The 17386-nt window shown below is 39.3% G+C and overlaps 1 protein-coding gene across 2 annotated transcripts in view; it reads left to right on the top strand.

Moving 5' to 3' along the window:
• HK3 (hexokinase 3) overlaps positions 1-17386 on the top strand; it is a 52749-nt gene that overhangs the window by 27981 nt on the left and 7382 nt on the right. For both annotated transcript variants that reach the window (XM_039356779.1, XM_039356778.1), the window contains exons 2-9: positions 4693-4841; positions 6171-6290; positions 9979-10077; positions 10178-10277; positions 10652-10838; positions 11566-11721; positions 12955-13188; positions 16887-17191. In XM_039356779.1, the coding sequence (XP_039212713.1) occupies positions 4779-4841; positions 6171-6290; positions 9979-10077; positions 10178-10277; positions 10652-10838; positions 11566-11721; positions 12955-13188; positions 16887-17191 (1264 nt within the window). In that variant the 5' untranslated portion in view covers positions 4693-4778. The remainder of the gene's footprint in view (positions 1-4692; positions 4842-6170; positions 6291-9978; positions 10078-10177; positions 10278-10651; positions 10839-11565; positions 11722-12954; positions 13189-16886; positions 17192-17386) is intronic.

The following is a 17386-nucleotide window of genomic DNA, read 5'->3' as shown; positions in this document are numbered from 1 at the left end:
TTTGTAGTAATACACACTCCTCAAGCTTCCCTTCAGTTCCTTTCTGAGTTCCTGTGTCCCCCCCCCACCTTTATGGATAAAATATATTGGTGCATATCCTGGGGAAATGGGCATGTTTTTTTACATTGACATTCAAATATTCTTTCAGGATAGATAATTGATAAGCAGACTTGTCTCCTTGCTTGAATTTGGGCTCCTGGCTTCAAATTGATGGCGCAATCACACAAGTCAGGGGGAGGGAACACAGTTGCTTCATCTCCAAATACATCTGCAATGTCTGAGTATTTGTCTTGCAAGGTGATTGTCTCCATCTGCTATATTGGGCTGGGCTGGGAAACATTCAGTGCTTACAATCAAGTGTTGCTGACTTTTAAGGGAATGGGAATGTAAGCATCCCTTGTGTCAAAATACATCTGGATCAGGTAACAACAGTCATTGGCAAGCACTTGCAAGGAAGAAGGGTGGTTTGAGGTCTGTGTTATTTTGGATTGTGATCTGCAATGAGTCTGTGCACAGTCCTGTTGTCAGTAAGTGTCTATTGTCTCTACCCCCATTGACCATTCAAGAGTCTGGTTTGAGAATTGTAATCTCTATACTATGGCCACATCCATAAAATTAATGATTGCCCTGAATCCACAAGAGCAGAAAGTTCAAGTCTCTGGCCTGAATCTAAACAAAAGTAACAGAAACAATATAGTATGCTTGCCTGCTCCTGGAAGAGGATCCTGGGAAGTTTCCTAATATCATTGCATTAAGAATTGCTCCATGTATTTACAAATTCTATGTCTTGATGCTGTGTCAGAGACTTGAAATTTTATTGTGCATGATCTGGCTAAATGTTTGAGACTCTGCACGGAAAGCACAGACCCACATACCTTCTTTATTTCTCTCCTAGTGACAGGGATCTCCTGCCTGCTCCAGTTTGCATGGATTCTCCTGTGCAGGCTTCCAAGAGTGCCATCAGGAGGGGCATGATGGGAGAAGATATTGTTAAACCTTTTCCCTTGCCATTTCTTTTTCTGCTTCAAGTCTTCCAGCTCCCATTTATTATCACATAACATTAGAATAGTTCTTCAAAATGAATTGGGATGTTTTACCTCATTATCTCATCTCTCAGTTCTTCAGCAAACCCTTCTCTGAACTGGTCAGTTAGGACAGGTGGTTGGCAAATAATTTCAAGTCTAATATATATAATCTCACCTCTGCTTTTGCCTGAATTTTCATATCTTCCAACTTGCAATCAGAACAAAAATCATTGGACACAATCATTTTGAATCTTCCATGAATTCTTGGTAATTGTTTGCTGTAAGCCACCCAGAGCTATTTCAATATGAGATGACAGAAAATAAAATAAAAAAAGAAAATCAATAGTATTGACAATCTGATAACTGGATTGCCGTCAGTGATAGATATGGTCATTTAGCTGCTCCTTGTTTTAGTAAACTTCACAAAATTCACTCTGGTATGATCAGTGGGAAACTCTGCCCTCCATAAACAGTTCCCATTGTGGTGTAAAAGTCAGGAATTGATCTTGATGTCCCAAATTTTCCTTAGAAGCCCCAACTTTTTGTGCTGCAGGCTGCTGTATGGCTGTGGATTGAGGCAAATTCTGTCCCAACTATTATGTTAGCTGCATCATGGTATTTGGTAAATTGTTTACTTGTAGATTGCTGCTGGTTTTGAGATGTTTGGCAGATAGCAGTATATCCTGTTATCTCTAGTAGTCAAAGTGAGATCTTCTACCTCTTTAGAAAATGGGAGACTAGCAAGATTAATGTTAGTCTTTCAAAATAGATCAGTTTATGCATCTAATATCATGTAGGTCGGTACTGTTTTTACTGCAAAGCTATAGTAACAGAATCCTGCAAGTCTGAATGGACTTCTACTTATCTTCATGAGACTCAGGGAGGGCTTGTCTGAAACATTTATTCATGTTACATTCCTGGATAGGAGTCAGGATTCTTTTATCTGATTGTTTTCTTAGTAAAGCAGTTCTTCCTATATCTCAAGGCCATTCCCTCTTCTCTCTACAATGATCAGTCACATACCTTCCGTAAAAAGGCAGATTAAGACTGAACAACAGTTATCTAATATAGCTTGATTCAGGTTAGCTTCTTAGATTAGGCTACCCAATGCCCTCTTCAGGAACACTGATGTTTCATCTTCCCACAAGGCATTCAAACCCAGTTTTCATCTTCTCCTTGGCACAACCAAATCAGGTCAGACTGGGTTCAAGAAACCCCCTAAAGGACTCTGGATTACCTCATGATGTACAGGTCATATTGTTTCTAGATGTTTCTGCTAGACTTAATCATTGACATCTCTTCAAATTCTGTGTACCTGACTGAATGAAGGCAATCTGCTTTGTTAGTAATTCTCAGTGGTTCAGTGATTTTACTTCCAAATCATCTGTCCCTAAAAGGCTATAGGTTACCGTAAAAGAGCTGCTGGAATCTTGGGGGTGGTGGTGCTGGAGGCTGTTGAATGACAGAGAAATAGTTCTGTTTTGCTGACCTTCTTACCATAGCATAGGCTCAAATCTGAGTTTCCATTCATGCTCAATCAGATTTGTTTTCACCCACTAGTGATACTCTAAGTATCTCTTCTGATGCTTTATTTAGGAGTACTTCTAAAAATTAAAGAGCTCATCCGGACTGGTATATAGGAAGAAGTCACTTGAGATAAATCTTGTTGAGAGGTTTTGTTATCTCCATATTCCAAAGGTCATGGAATATGACTCTCCATAGACTCTCCACATAACCACATTCTAGGCTATTGGGAAACTCCCTAAATGCTATTTAGAAACAAGCTGGACCTATCAGGTGTCTGGGGCAGAGCATTCAAATAGCTCCCATCTCCCTACAGAGGTTGTGGCATTAATCAACCCCATAGTTATCAGAAAATGAGCCAAAAGAGATGATTGGCCTCAAATTTGCAATCTTGCATCCGGTTTCACACCAGATTTCCCTCAGCCTGTAATTATCTTTATCTTCCCTTCTTTTCTCTCCTTCTTCTTTGACCTCTCTTTGCTTTTCAGGAACCACATGATAAACAATTTTCTATCTGCTGAACATGCACAGATCTGAATAATTATTTCTTTGCTTCTGTCCGTTTATCATAATTTTTTTTTAGAAAGAAGAAAAAAATAAATCCTTAGCTATCCTCCAGATTTCTGTGGGAAGCAAAGATTAGGATACCCTTGTCTGCTGTTCTTTTTACAATTTGTCCCTTCTCTAATCAATCTTAGAAGTAGGTATTATCAGAAAACATTGTTTTATTTTACTCTCTTTACATTTACATTGCTTGCAAGAAAATTACAGGCCTGACTTTCCCTTTTTTATAACCATCATCCATTTTTGTTAACATTTCACAAGAAAAATATGTATCACACAACTTTGTACCACATTCTACTTGACAGCACATTGAAACTTTGTTGAAAAAATTACCATGAAATAATATGGGGGAAATTTCAAGGCAGAAGTAGCATCGAAAATGACCCTGTCAGTATAAGACATAATGTCTGTGTACATCCACTCTTAGATGCTCCATACACTTCAATTGCATCTAGCAACATAATCTAAAATTTTAGTGTGTATGCAGTGCTGGCTTATGCCTCTGCATTAGCAGAGACAGGGATGGCATAATCTGTTTCCAAACACTTTTTAACCATCATAGAAGGTAAAAGGTTGGTTATAAACACATTTATATACCTTCATTGCAAGAGGAAATCCATGTAAGCCTATGGTGGCAAGAAAAACTAGAAATGGGGTAGCATATTTTTTTTTGACTAACACACTTTATTAAAGGGCATAAGCTTTCATGAGCCAAAGTGCAGCTCATGAAAGTTTATGCCTTTTAATAAAACATGGTAATCGCAAAAGGTCCTACCAGATTTCTGGATTCTGTGCTTCCTCTTAACTATATCCAATTTTATCATGTTTTTATGTGATAAATTAGTGGAACAGGCATGTGAGTCTTCACTATTGTGTAAGACCCTGCAGTTCTAATTTTATGGCAAATGTTGATAAAGTGGTGATGAGCCTCTGTTATTTTTGATAGGTTGGCATTTGTGATAGACATTCTGGACAATGAGGAACGTTTCCTTTCCTGGTGGGAAATAATCTATCATTGCTTACTCTTTACAGTCTTTGGGTTTAAAATTGTGCATTGATCTGTAAATAAATAAACAAATAAAGAAGCATCATCTTTCATCTGGAAATTGAAAGCTGTTGTATGGCAACCATAGGACAGTGATGGCGAACCTTTTAGAGACTGAGTGCCCAAACTGCAACCCAAAACCCACTTATGCATGGTTGAGTGCCGGGTGGGTGTGGCCCGTTGGCTGGGCATGGCCCATTGGCCGGGCATGGCTGCGGTAGTAACAGCAGACTGGGTGGGACTAAAAAGTTCAGTCAATCAATTCCAACTTTGCAAGATCTTTTTTTTTCCCGCGAGAAATTGAAATTGACTGAACCTTTTTTTTTTTTTGCACATGGCGGCAGAGGCCTAAAGCGAAAAGGTTTTATAAAACCCAGCTGAAGGCCTAGGACTTGGGCGACGGCACGCGTGCCAACAGAGAGGGCTCTGAGTGCCGCCTCTGGCACCCTGCCATAGGTTCACCACCACTGCCATGGGACAACTGAAACACAGTCTTGATAACTAAACACCTGGATACTTACATGTCTTTTTCAGAGAGAGGGGATTTTCTGGGACTAGAGTTGACTTTTGATCAGGTGAAAGTCTTGCTGTTACAACTGACGGATAATGTTGATGAGCCAATGGTGGTGAAAAAAAAGACTTTCTCATTTCCTGAGAAGATCTTGAGTGGCAATGGACAACAGGTATGGTTCTATGCATCTGAATTTGTCTGTTTGTCTAATCCATAAAATCCAGTTCAGCTCATCTAATCCATAATTACTTGTTATTATGATCTCATTGCTGCTCTGCAGTCTTCAGCTTTTCCCCTTTTGTACCATATTTAAAAGTTATTTTATTGATTTTCTATCTTTTTCTTTCACTTTTTTCCCATTTTTCTTAGCTACTCTCACTCCGCTTTTCTTTGCTTTCTTGGAACTTCTGCTATACTCCTCTTGGAATACTTTGACTTTAGGAAGAAGAAGGGAACTCAGAGGAATTGAAGGTGAATCGTGGGAATTCCTACAAATATGATCCACCTGTTCTCACAGTGCAAGAGGACATGCTGCAAAATATGCTACCCCTTTTCTTCTGGCACAGCAGCTGAAGTTATTTAGCTCAGCTGAAAAAAATTCTGCAAGAACCCGTGGCATAAGGGGAACCTAAGAAGAAAACAGTGTGTCAGGCCAGCCCTGCATATGGATTTTTGGGATAATCTGTCTCCTACTAGATCTTTAGCCACTTGAAAAATGTCTTCTTCATTTGAGCATATTTTGATTGCAATTTTTATATATACTATAAACATATAATCCTTATATTCCCAGAGATAATCAAAAATATAATAAAATAATATCTCTTGCATGTTTTTCTGTCCTCTTAGTGACTTTCCCTTCACATGTTCCCTCCTTTTTCCTGTATATTTTATTTACATTTGCTCAATTTCTCCTATATATTAAATGAGGTTATCCATAGGTTACAAAATTGGACAGTAAAAAGGTTAATTCCTTCCTTCTTGATTTAATTTCCTACCGAAGTTAGACATCGGTTTTTCCTCTTGCAAAGCATATATGTGCAGACATGTTGCATAGATTTAAGAATGAATTAAATACCCTGTAGTATATCTTTTTTTAAAAAAAATGATTCATTTCATTCATTCACAGATTTTCTAAAATCTTATCCATCTCGGAAGTACATTTATTTTCTCTTACATTTTAGCATGCTAATTTTTCAGAGAAATTAGAACCAGAGAACTGAGCAAAGATAAGGGTATTGTAGCAATACAATTTCAATAGGGAGATAGCTTCAAATGCCCATTCAATCATGAAGCTCAAAGAGAGACTTGAGCTGCTACATAGATGATGAACTAATAAATTGAAGATGATGATTCAAGGATTTTTTTTTAAAAAAAGTCATGTTACCTAATTCTGTGAGGTTCTGATCTGAAATTTTTATTTTGTCTTTAAATTCTGAATTGTACCATTTTGGAGGATGGGGGCATAGTCTATCTACTTACAATGTTCTCCTTGTTCTTTCAGGTTTTTGAATTCATGGCTCAATGCCTGAGCACATTTTTGGGTGGACTTAATTTAAGCAAGAAATATTTCCCACTGGGTTTCTCCTTCCCCTTCCCTTGTGATCATACTGCACTGAACCAGGTGAATAATTGATTGACAATAGCAAACTATCTGGAAGACTGGAAAGTGTGTTTTTTAGATTGGCATTTTCTGAATGGGCAGGACAAAGAAGAAGAAATAGGATTTGATCACAACTGCTGCCATACAACATTGCCTGGCAAGGAATAGCTGTAAAGAGATTTCTACATTAATGTTTTATAGTGTCATGTAGCATCACCCCATCATTGTTGTGGCGGTATAAAATGTGTCTTCATTAGTGATATATCGCCATAGCAATGGTTGCATGCTCTAAAAGATGATATAAATCATTGGAGTGAAAAAAGCCTTGCTTAAAAGGACTGGGAACAGAGCTAGCTTAGTTTGAGGCAAAGTGAGGAAGCAGCATCAGGTAGCACATAATAAGAAAAAAAATAGGTGTCTAAGGATAGAGCAGCCATGCTGGCTCAGGAGTTCTGGGAGTTGAGGTCCACGAGTCATAAAAAAGCCAAGGTTGCCTACCTCTGGGATAGAGCTATGAACTACCCAACTTCCCCATGGACTTTGATGTACCTTGCTATCCTTGAGTGGTGGGGGACACCTATTGCAAGTTTGAAATAAGATTCAAATGTCATTCCAGTTGGAGTAAATTTTTTTTAGAAACAGAATTGATAGGAGCCTCAGAGGCCATTTAATCCAGTTGCCTCCTTAGTGCAATTGGATTAGTGCTAAAATATTTTGGACAAATAGCACTTCAGCCTTCAATGAAGGCCTTTAACGAAAGGGAACATAGCACTTCATGAGGTAATCTATTGCATTTATTGATAGCTCTTACCATTCAGAAATTCTTACTAGTATCTAATCCAAATCTACTTTACTGTAATTTTAATCCGCTGGGTTTGCTGCTTCTCCTCTGCATTTTTAAATAAAATTGCTATCATATCTCCCCTTAGTCTTCTCATCTCAGAACTGCTAACTGCTTCTCGTGGGCTTGATTTCCAGTCCTGTTACCATATTGGTAGCAATTCTCTGAATTCACTCAGGATTATCAATATTTTATTTGGACTTTAGTGCCCAAAACTAGAACAATATTCCAAGTAGAACTGAAAAGGCAGATGAGGTTTGGACAATGACTTTCTGTGATATGGATTCTCTGCTAATGCATCCAAAAATGATATTTACCTTTTTACTAGCTTCATTACATTTTTGATTCATGTTCTTATAATCTATTAGAATATCTGGAGCTTTTTCACCTGTATTAACAAACTAGTTGTCCCTTATTTATCCTATGCTTGCAGATTTTGTGTTTTTCCTCATTAGATGCAAGATTTACATTTCTCCCTATTAAATTTCAGGGAGTTCAACTTTATTTATTCAGCCTATGTTGATGCCTGTCAAGAGCCTTTTGAATCTTCCATTTCTCTCCCATAATATTATCCACTGTTCCTAGTTTTTGAACCATCTGCAAGTCTGATCATCATCTTGTCACCTTTTACACTTTATTAAGGTCATAATTAAAAGTGTGCCAAACCTAAGCTGAGGTCTTTTAATTGTTGCAATCGTATGTGAGTGCTCACAATCCTGTTGTTTAGTAATCTGCTCCAGGATCCCCTCCTGTGCAAATGTCAAGCTAATAGATCTGTAATTTCCCAGATCCTTCTCCTTCCTATTATCAAAAAAAGAAGGGACAGACTGTGGTCTCTCCTTCAGGATTCTGGGGACCCTAGCAGGTCTCCATTTCCCAAAGGTTAGCTAGTAGTTTTGGGATAACCTCCACTAGTTCTTTCAGTACCCTTGATTTTAATTTGATACTTTAGTTCATTTAAATTAGCTGGGTTTTTAAATCTTCTTGTCTGTCCTATGATGCATATCTTCCTCCTATTAGTGGCATGGTTATGGCCAGTTAAGGTTTGTTTCTTTTCTGAGAAAAGATATATTTTTCACAGAAGTTAAAACATTATTTCCTTGCCATCATCCATTACCAATTCTCTCTGCAACAGATCTATATCATCTTTGCTTTTTCTCTCCCCCCCCCCCCGATATACCAGAAAAGTATATTTTGCTGTTTTGAGTACTTCCTACAAACTTCAGATCAGTTTTACTTGTTACACAGAAATAGAAAATCTACAATTTCTGGCAACTGCCTTATATCTTTGGTTGTATATCATTTCCTTAAAAAAAGATTCCTTAATTTTTTTTTCCTTAAAAAAAAGATCCCTTAGAACAGAGCTTTCTAAAATGTGGAGAAGAAAAAAGATTAAGGAATCTTTTTTTCTTCTCCACATTTTAAAAAGCTCTGCGTGTGTCTATAATGATAATTTTAAATGTTTCCTGTTTTTCCTTCATGTAAGAATTATTTTGAGTTTTTACTTGCAGAATCACCCACTTTTTACATTGTGTTTGTTCTCCTAAATAAGTTGTAATTTTTCAGGCTATGTTCCAATTGAGAGTAGTAGTAGTAGTAGTAGTAGTAGTAGTAGTAGTAGTAGTAATAGTAATAATAAAAAATTGGAAGGGACCTTGGAGGTCATCGAGTCCAACCCCCTGCTCAGGCAGGAAACCCTACACCATTTCAAACAAATGGCTGTCCAGTCTCTTCTTAAAAACTTCCAGTGTTGGAGCATTCACCGCTTCTGGAGGCAGGTTGTTCCACTGGTTAATTGTTCTAACTGTCAGGAAGTTTCTCCTTAGTTCTAGGTTGCTTCTCTCCTTGGCTAGTTTCCATCTGTTGCTTCTTGTCCTGCCTTCAGGTGCTTTGGAAAATAGCTTGACTCCCTCTTCTTTGTGGCAGCCCCTGAGATATTGGAACCCTGCTATCATGTCTCCCCTTGTCCTTCTCTTCATTAAATTAGACATACCCAATTTCAGCCATTCCTTATATTCCTTGCTTTAGCCTCCAGTCCCCTAATCATCTTTGTTGCTCTTCTCTGTACTGTTTCTAGAGTCTCAGCATCTTTTTTACATCGTGGTGACCAAAACTGGATGCAGTATTCCAAGCGTAGCCTTACCAAGGCATTTTAAAGTGGTATTAATACTTCACATGATCTTGATTCTATCCCTCTGATAATGCAGCCTAGCACTGTGTTGGCCTTTTTGGCAGCTGCAGCACACTGCTGGCTCATATTTAAGTGATTTTCCACTAGGACTCCGAGGTCCCTCTCACAGTTACTACTATGGAGCAAGGTACCTCAAGTCACCTCAATGAATTGTAATGATATCTATGGCTGCATATTGTCTGCTTGTATTAGGCTTCTCTGTTCACTTTTCATACTCTGTATTTTAGTGTAGGAACATGAAATTGTAAATGATAGTCTCATTGGCTTCACCGTTCTTTCCTGCCTATTTTTAAATTACCCTTCTCTCTCTTGCTCCTCCCTTTATTTTTTTTGTCTTGTTGGCCCCAATGTTTGCTGGTATATTTCATTTTCAGCTTTTGTTACCCTCCCTCTTTTGCTCTAGAATTAAAACCCTCTGATAACATAGTGCGATACCCACCAAACATGACTTCCCCATCTTTGTAAGATGTAGCCCTTCTCTTTTCAAAAGCATTCATTCTTACATCAGGTCAGGAAGCAAATCATCCTAGATCAGCCTTAAGTGAAATACTTTTATTATAGTTTACTATTTTATGTATTCTGTTCTGAAAAAGAGTGCTTGTAGGTAATATCTTAGCTTCATAGTGGCTACTGCATATGTTAAAGAAAATCTCCCTCTCTGTTTTTTTTTCCCTTAGTGTAAACTGATCAGATGGACAAAGGATTTCCGATGGCCAGGTGTGGAGGGGAAAGATGTGACCAAATTGCTCCAAACAGCTATCAACGAGGTTTGCAAGGTTAGAGTAGCAACTGGGTCAACGGCAGTAAAAACAGAGGTTTCTGTAAGACAGAGCAAGATAGCCACTTTGATCTTTCTCTTACTTTTAACTACTCTAGAATTACCAAATAGAGGTCCTTGCTGTTGTGAATGATACTGTGGGAGATTTGATGAGCTGTTCTTCTAATGTCAGGCCATGTCAAATAGGAGTAATGATAGGTAAGCAAATGCTGGGCACAAGATAATATTGCTGATCAACTACAAAGATCATACATGCCACACTTTGGGGGGGGGGTTGCCCAGGTGTTAGATATATATCTGTTAAGCTTCTTAACTGAGTACTGGACTACGTCCATAAAGATAGTGAGGAAAACCAGAAAGGTTTTGCATTTCCTCAAAACAATGAGCACTAGCCATTGTTCAAGATAAAGAAGTATCATTGATGAGTTCAATATCTTAAATAGTTGAGCAATTTCAAACATCAATAAAGGTAGTAGATAGTTTCATTTAACTTTCACTTCTTGTGCTTAGTGCTTTATTGCGATTATTTCCTTTGCATTGTACTTTTCCCCTGTTGTTTCTTTTCCTGGTAGATGCTGGCACTAACTGTTGTTATATGGAAGATACACAGCGCATACCAGGAAACATGCAGGAAACTAGGGGACACATGTGCATAAGTACAGAATGGGGGAATTTTGGGAATAATGGAGAATTGAATGAGATGCTAACAGAGTTTGACACACTGGTAGATAAAGAATCCATGGATCAAGGAAAATGCAGGTGGGTGTTAGTAAAAGAAATGAAGGCAACATAATGATTATGAAGCATTAACCTGTAGAACCAGTGAATTAATGAGTTTTGTCATTTCTGTATTCCATTCTTGAAGCCCCCAAGGCCTTGCAAATTGCATTTATAACAATTAAATTTCATGCAATACCAAACAAAGAAGTAAAAAATTCATGGCTGGGTAATATTTTTATTAGAATCAATTAAAACACAAAAACTCTTTATCAGGTAAAATATTGCAAAAAGAGGGGGGGGAAGTGAAAAAAAATGCTGGTATGTAATCCATGAATTCAGTGGTTCAAAGCTTGAATCAAGGGCAAATCATTTCAATGTGCCCTGGTATCCGCTAAGTTAAAATATTATTATGTATATTAGCCTTAACCCCATCTTATCTGTACTTCCATTTGATTTTTTACTGGATTTCCAATCTGACATATCTACAGAAAACTGCCCTGGAACTAGGATCCTAAAATTACAGAACTATAGTTGATTCCAGGATTGTCAGTAAATCCAATAATTCTGATTCCGTATATTACACGCATTTGCTAGTGTGGGATGAAACTTGTTTGGTCTTTCACAGCAGTGGGTATTAAATAAGACATAGCCAAACTGTTTTGTGAATTGTGTATAGTTTACCTTCTAGCTACCCAAGATGGCTGTTTCACTGCTGCCATTCAGATTTCTTCTTTGGGCAATGATTTTCCTCTCTTATTGCTGCCAGGTTTGAGAAGATGACCAGTTCCTATTATGTTCGTGAGACTGTCCGAATTATTTTGGCTAATCTGTCTGAGAATGCTGAATTATTCAGTGGTGTTCTGACTCCCACATTATTAATCAAGGGGAAACTGGCACTGCAAGACATTGTGGAGGTCACAGAGTAAGCTAATCTTGTGATATCAGATTTTTTTTCCTTATACTAAAAATAGTAGTAGAATGAAATTTGGGATGATTTATTATTAATCTTAGTCCTACACATGGCCATCAGGAGGAGCGAGCCTTTTAAATTTAACTTGTGACTCATATGTTGTTAACTTCTTCATTTGAGTATCTGCAGAATGCACAGATTTATTGTTTATGGCATCTCAGGTAGTATAACTGCTAGAATAAAATATCCTTATAAAAGGTAGCAAAGAAATGGGATTTTAGAGATCATATAATATATGTAATTTCTCCCTCTCTTATCCACCTGAGAATACTACTTTTTGAGGATCTGACAGTCTAAAAAACATATACGCACAAAAACCTCCACAGCATTATTATGTGGGATATCTTATTATGTAGGAAATATTTGTTGTCTTAACTAGAGTAACACATCATGACACATGTCAAGATATAAAAGTATTTTAGAAGAGTGACAAACTTGATAAACAAATCTGCATAATCACTGTTGCAAATCATTGAAGATAATAAATCGTAATTAATAAAAAAATTGTTTTCATTGACAGGGGCCAGCATTATGCTTTTACAAAGATTATATACATTAGGTAATTTTCTTTAAAACACGTATCATTTGAAATACTGTATTTCAATGATATTAAATTTATTTGATATAGTATTAAAAATGCATGTGAATTTTGGCACATAGCTTAATGACATTTTTCTTACCTAGAAAGTGGTTTTATGTAAGACAAGTGTACTAACCGAAAGAAAGAAGTCACATGTTATGAGAGTTAGCAATTCCAAATGTGTTATTACTGAGCAGACTCCTTCAGCCATTTGTTTTTCCATCTTTTGCAGAAATTCCTCCTGCTTTTCCCTTAATGATGCTTTAGGACAGCTTGTATGCTAAAATTGACCACTGTTAATGTTAACTAGTTTTTTTTTTTTTATCAAGATGTGCATTTCCTCCTTCAAGGCCATTTAAGAAGTTAGCTGGTTAGCATTTATCACAGTTAATGGCAATGTAGACTAAACATTAAACCATGATTAAGGAAAGAAAGTTAAATTGAATTTGCATTGGTAATATGTCATCTTAAAAAGTAGAGCACCTCTTCCAAACTATTATAGCTAGATTTATTCATTTAAAGGCAATAATAACCTTTGCTGAGGTTAGAACTGGTTGTGTCTTCTGCATGCATCTCGTTTAATTCATATATATTTTTAATTACAGTGATAAAGTGGGTCTTGCCAAAACCAAAAATTTCCTTTGTCGTCTTGGACTAGTAGCAAGCAATCAAGATTGTTTCCATGTGCAAGAAATATGCCAAGCTGTATACACCCGTTCTGCCAAAATCTGTGCTGCTGGAATGGCTGGCGTTCTCACATATATTCATGAACATCAGCAGCTCCCAGAGATGAAGACTTGTGTAGTTATGAATGGGGACATGTACAAGAGTCATTTAGTGTAAGGAACTGCATTGGGCATAGGAACATTTATTTTCATCCAATCAGTGCTAGTCAGTCTGTCTGTCCATCCCTCCCTCCTTCCCTCCCTCCCTCCTGGATTAGGGTATTAGTTCTAGAAAGTCTTTCTGTGGATGATTTCTCTCTTCTTCAGCCTAGCAGCCAATATTTATTTATTTTTCATTATCAGCTAAGTAAGTCTCTGTTTTGCTGCAGTTTCTTGTGTAAGCCGTGTGTGTGTGTGTGTGTGTGTGTGTGTGTGTGTCTGTGTGTGTGAGAGAGAGAGAGAGAGAGAGAGAGAGAGAGAGAGAGAGAGAGAGAGAGAGAGAGAGAAAGACAGAGAGACAGAGAGATGTCTCTATCCAGTTAAATATTTCTAAGCTTTGTTTCCTTCGGATATTTGGTTCTCCTAAGCAAAAGAAGTTGTCTACACCATCTCAAACTATAATTTTTACCATTTTGTATTAAAATTTGGATAATGTAAGGAATATATATATATATATATATATATATATATATATATATATATATATATAAATTTCCATAAAAATACGACTCCTGGGCATGTCTATGATACAAATAAAATACGAACACCAGGAGAGTATAAATATAAAAATATACTTTACTAAAAGCTGCCAAGCTTTCGTTTGGAAACTCCAAACATCATCAGGGCTAAGGAGCCAGTAAACAATGATGACTTAAATGGGTTTTGCCGGCATCTGCCGCCGGCTCATGGACCGCGTCACCGGGCCTGGCCGGTTAATTAGTGTTCCAGATGTTTCTTTATTACTCTCCTTACACTTCCTTCTATGGTTCTTCCGGATCGTTCCTTCCACTATCTCATTACTGGCATTCATCTCCTCCACCACCCCTTTATCCTTATTTCCTTCCATAATACTGACTCTCCTCCCCTTTTTGTTTTCATTTTCCACCCTGGGGACATCTGTTTCTCCTCTATCAGTGTTACAAGCTTCCCTGGGCTCACAGACGCTCCCCCACACACACACGTTTCTCAATCCCTGCTCCACACCCTTTCTTCTCACTCCTCCACTGTCATGAGTAACTTTCATACGGGTGTTGCATATTTGGGGGTCTATGCCCTCCTCCTCCGTCCTGGCAATCTTCGTGTCGACAGTTCTCCACCGTTCCATTTGTTTGCTGCGTGATCGGGTGCTAACTCCGTCTCTCAATTCATCATCCCCCCTCCTCCCTATTGCATGCTCTTCCCCATTGCTGATAGGAACAGTATTCAGGCGGACACCAGGTCTCCAGATCTCTGCATTCTGATTCCCCGTGTTCTCACTCTCCTCTCCTGTGCTCGTCTTTGGGGGGACTTCAAAGTGTTCGTCCCGGGGGGGGGCTGTATTGTTGGTGGGGGTATTCCTTGTCTGCAGAGGGTCCAGGCAGGACACCGTGTCTCTCCCTTTCACCGTATGCCTAGGCAATCGAGCCGTGCTTTCGTTCTTCTTCTCCCCCCTGCCCACAGCGTCAGGCTGCAGACTCCTCATGCTGGATCTTCCACACTCTCCACAATTGTTGTTAAGTTCCGGGGGTGGGGGTCTATCGTGGTGATATTGGGGAAGGGGGAGGTTTTCCATCGGTGGATGATTACGTGTGTTTGACAGTGGTGGCCTCCTCAGACGTTCATTAGAGCGGTATTGGTGTTGATCGGGCGACACGGGGGTGCCCCTGGAGTGTCGAGGGTTAGCCAAAGTTCCATCTATCTGTTCAGGATGGAAGCCAAGTATCTCGTCACATTTACAGCTGTACAAGCATTGTTCAGACCGCTTATAATGATTGGCATGGTGTTTAAAATCCCATTTCCTCAATGCTTGTTGCGCTGGATGTAAGTCAATGTGACGATTAACCGCATCTTTGTTGGAATACCACGCCTCTTTCAATAGCCGGCCTCCCTTAGTGGCATCCTCAGACATAACGCAAACATTCACAAAGTCAAACTGGTGGCCATGTTGTGCCATGTGCATCCACAATTGAGAATGCTGCTCGCCCCTTCTTATAGCTAACTGATGTTCATGCAAGTGAGATCTTAAACGCTTAGCTGTTTCACCCACATAATTGCCATCGCAGTTCTTGCAATTGATTTTGTAGATTACTGCTGATCTATCCATGGCAGGGAGTGGGTCCTTGGGGCGAATGACTTTGGACCGTAATGTCTGATTGGGTCTGTGGGCCACTTCTATTCCATGGGGGGCCAGCAGTCTGGCTGTTGCTTCCGAGACGTTATTAATATATGGCAAGGAGACACGCATTCTTTGTAATAATGGTTCCTCTCTCTTTTGGTTGTTCCGGGACTGGGGTGTAAGACCGTACTGTCTGATAAACCTCAAAGGATACCCATTACGTTGACAAATCCGGAAAAGGTATTGCCTTTCTTTCTTCTTAAACTCCTCAGTGCTGCAGTGGGAGTCCACGCGCTTAAACAATGCTTTAATGCAGCTAGCTTTATGAGATACGGGGTGGTTGCTCCTATAGTGGAGTATTCTGTCCGTGTGGGTGGGTTTACGAAACACCCCTGTGAGTAACGTCCCATCCAACTGGCGGTATATTGACACGTCCAGGAAGGCTAGGTGACCTTGTTTTTCTTCCTCCACTGTAAACTGGATGTCGGAGCAGATCGAATTTAGTATTCTCATAAAGGTAGCTACATGTTGTTTTTTAACAACCGCAAACGTGTCGTCCACGTACCGAACCCAAAATTTGGGTTGGTATAAGGCCATAGCCCTGTGTTCTAGCTGTTGGAGTACCATTTCCGCTATAGTGCTAGAAATGGGGGAGCCCATAGGTATCCCTTTAACTTGTTCGAAGATGGTACCCTGGAAGGTGAAATGGGTGGTGAGACATATTTCCACTAATCGCAGGAGGTCATCTGTCTGAAGGGAGTCCTGGTGGTGGCTCCCTTCTGTATTTCCAAGCGCTCTCCCAGGGCTGAAATATCTAAGTCCTGGGGGATGGAGGTGAAGAGGGAGGTAACGTCGAACGGTACCATCCTCTCATCATCCTCCACCCTAAGATTGCCAGGACGGAGGAGGAGGGCATAGACCCCCAAATATGCAACACCCGTATGAAAGTTACTCATGACAGTGGAGGAGTGAGAAGAAAGGGTGTGGAGCAGGGATTGAGAAAAGCGTGTGTGGGGGGGAGCGTCTGTGAGCCCAGGGAAGCTTGTAACACTGATAGAGGAGAAACAGATGCCCCCAGGGTGGAAAATGAAAACAAAAAGGGGAGGAGGGTCAGTATTATGGAAGGAAATAAGGATAAAGGGGTGGTGGAGGAGATGAATGCCAGTAATGAGATAGTGGAAGGAACGATCCGGAAGAACCATAGAAGGAAGCGTAAGGAGAGTAATAAAGAAACATCTGGAACACTAATTAACCGGCCGGGACCAGTGACGCAGTCCATGAGCCGGCTGCAGATGCCGGCAAAACCCATTTAAGTCATCATTGTTTACTGGCTCCTTAGCCCTATATATATATATATATATATATATATATATATATATATATATATATATATATATATATATATATATATATATGCATATAAGAAGCAAATGTACTCCTTTTTGAGAATGATAATCCTAAAAGGAGGCATAGTTCAAGAAAAAGTAATTGGACCAATGCAACAGATTACTTCTTGTCCTTATCCTTCAAAAAGCCTTGACATTTCTTCTCCCTCCAGGTACACTGAGATACTACAGCAAACCCTGAAAGAGCTGGTTCCCGAGTATTCTCTCACATTCACCCCATCAGATGATGGTAGTACCTTAGGGGCTGCCATAGTGACAGCTGTAGAAGTGAAGCTTAGAAACCATCGAGAGGGATTGGCGCAAGTTCTGGCTCCTTTAAAGCTTTCAATTGTAGATCTTGAAAGATTACGGAATGGGATCAGACAAGAGATGGAGAACGGCCTGTCGAAGGCAGCCAGCAAGAAAAGCTGTCTACGCATGTTGCCCACTTTCGTCTGTTATTTGCCTGATGGCTCTGGTGAGAGAAGGAAGCTGGGTAGAACCTTATATCTAGAGACGGAAGTGTTTTGAACTGTATTTATGGACTTTGCCTCAGGGAAGTCAGAAGAAAACTTTCCATGAGACCGGATCTTTATCTGAGCCTGGTCATTTATCTGACCTGAGACCACTGCTGTTTATATTGCTGCAAAGGGCACTTTGCTTGTTTTTATTT

This window comes from Crotalus tigris, unplaced genomic scaffold (genome assembly GCF_016545835.1).
Source record: "Crotalus tigris isolate CLP2741 ecotype Arizona unplaced genomic scaffold, ASM1654583v1 scf7180000018829.1913635, whole genome shotgun sequence".
Taxonomy (NCBI): Eukaryota; Metazoa; Chordata; class Lepidosauria; order Squamata; family Viperidae; genus Crotalus; species Crotalus tigris.
The sequence above is the reverse complement of the archived record's forward strand: the minus strand, read 5'-3'. Positions and strand labels throughout refer to the sequence as shown.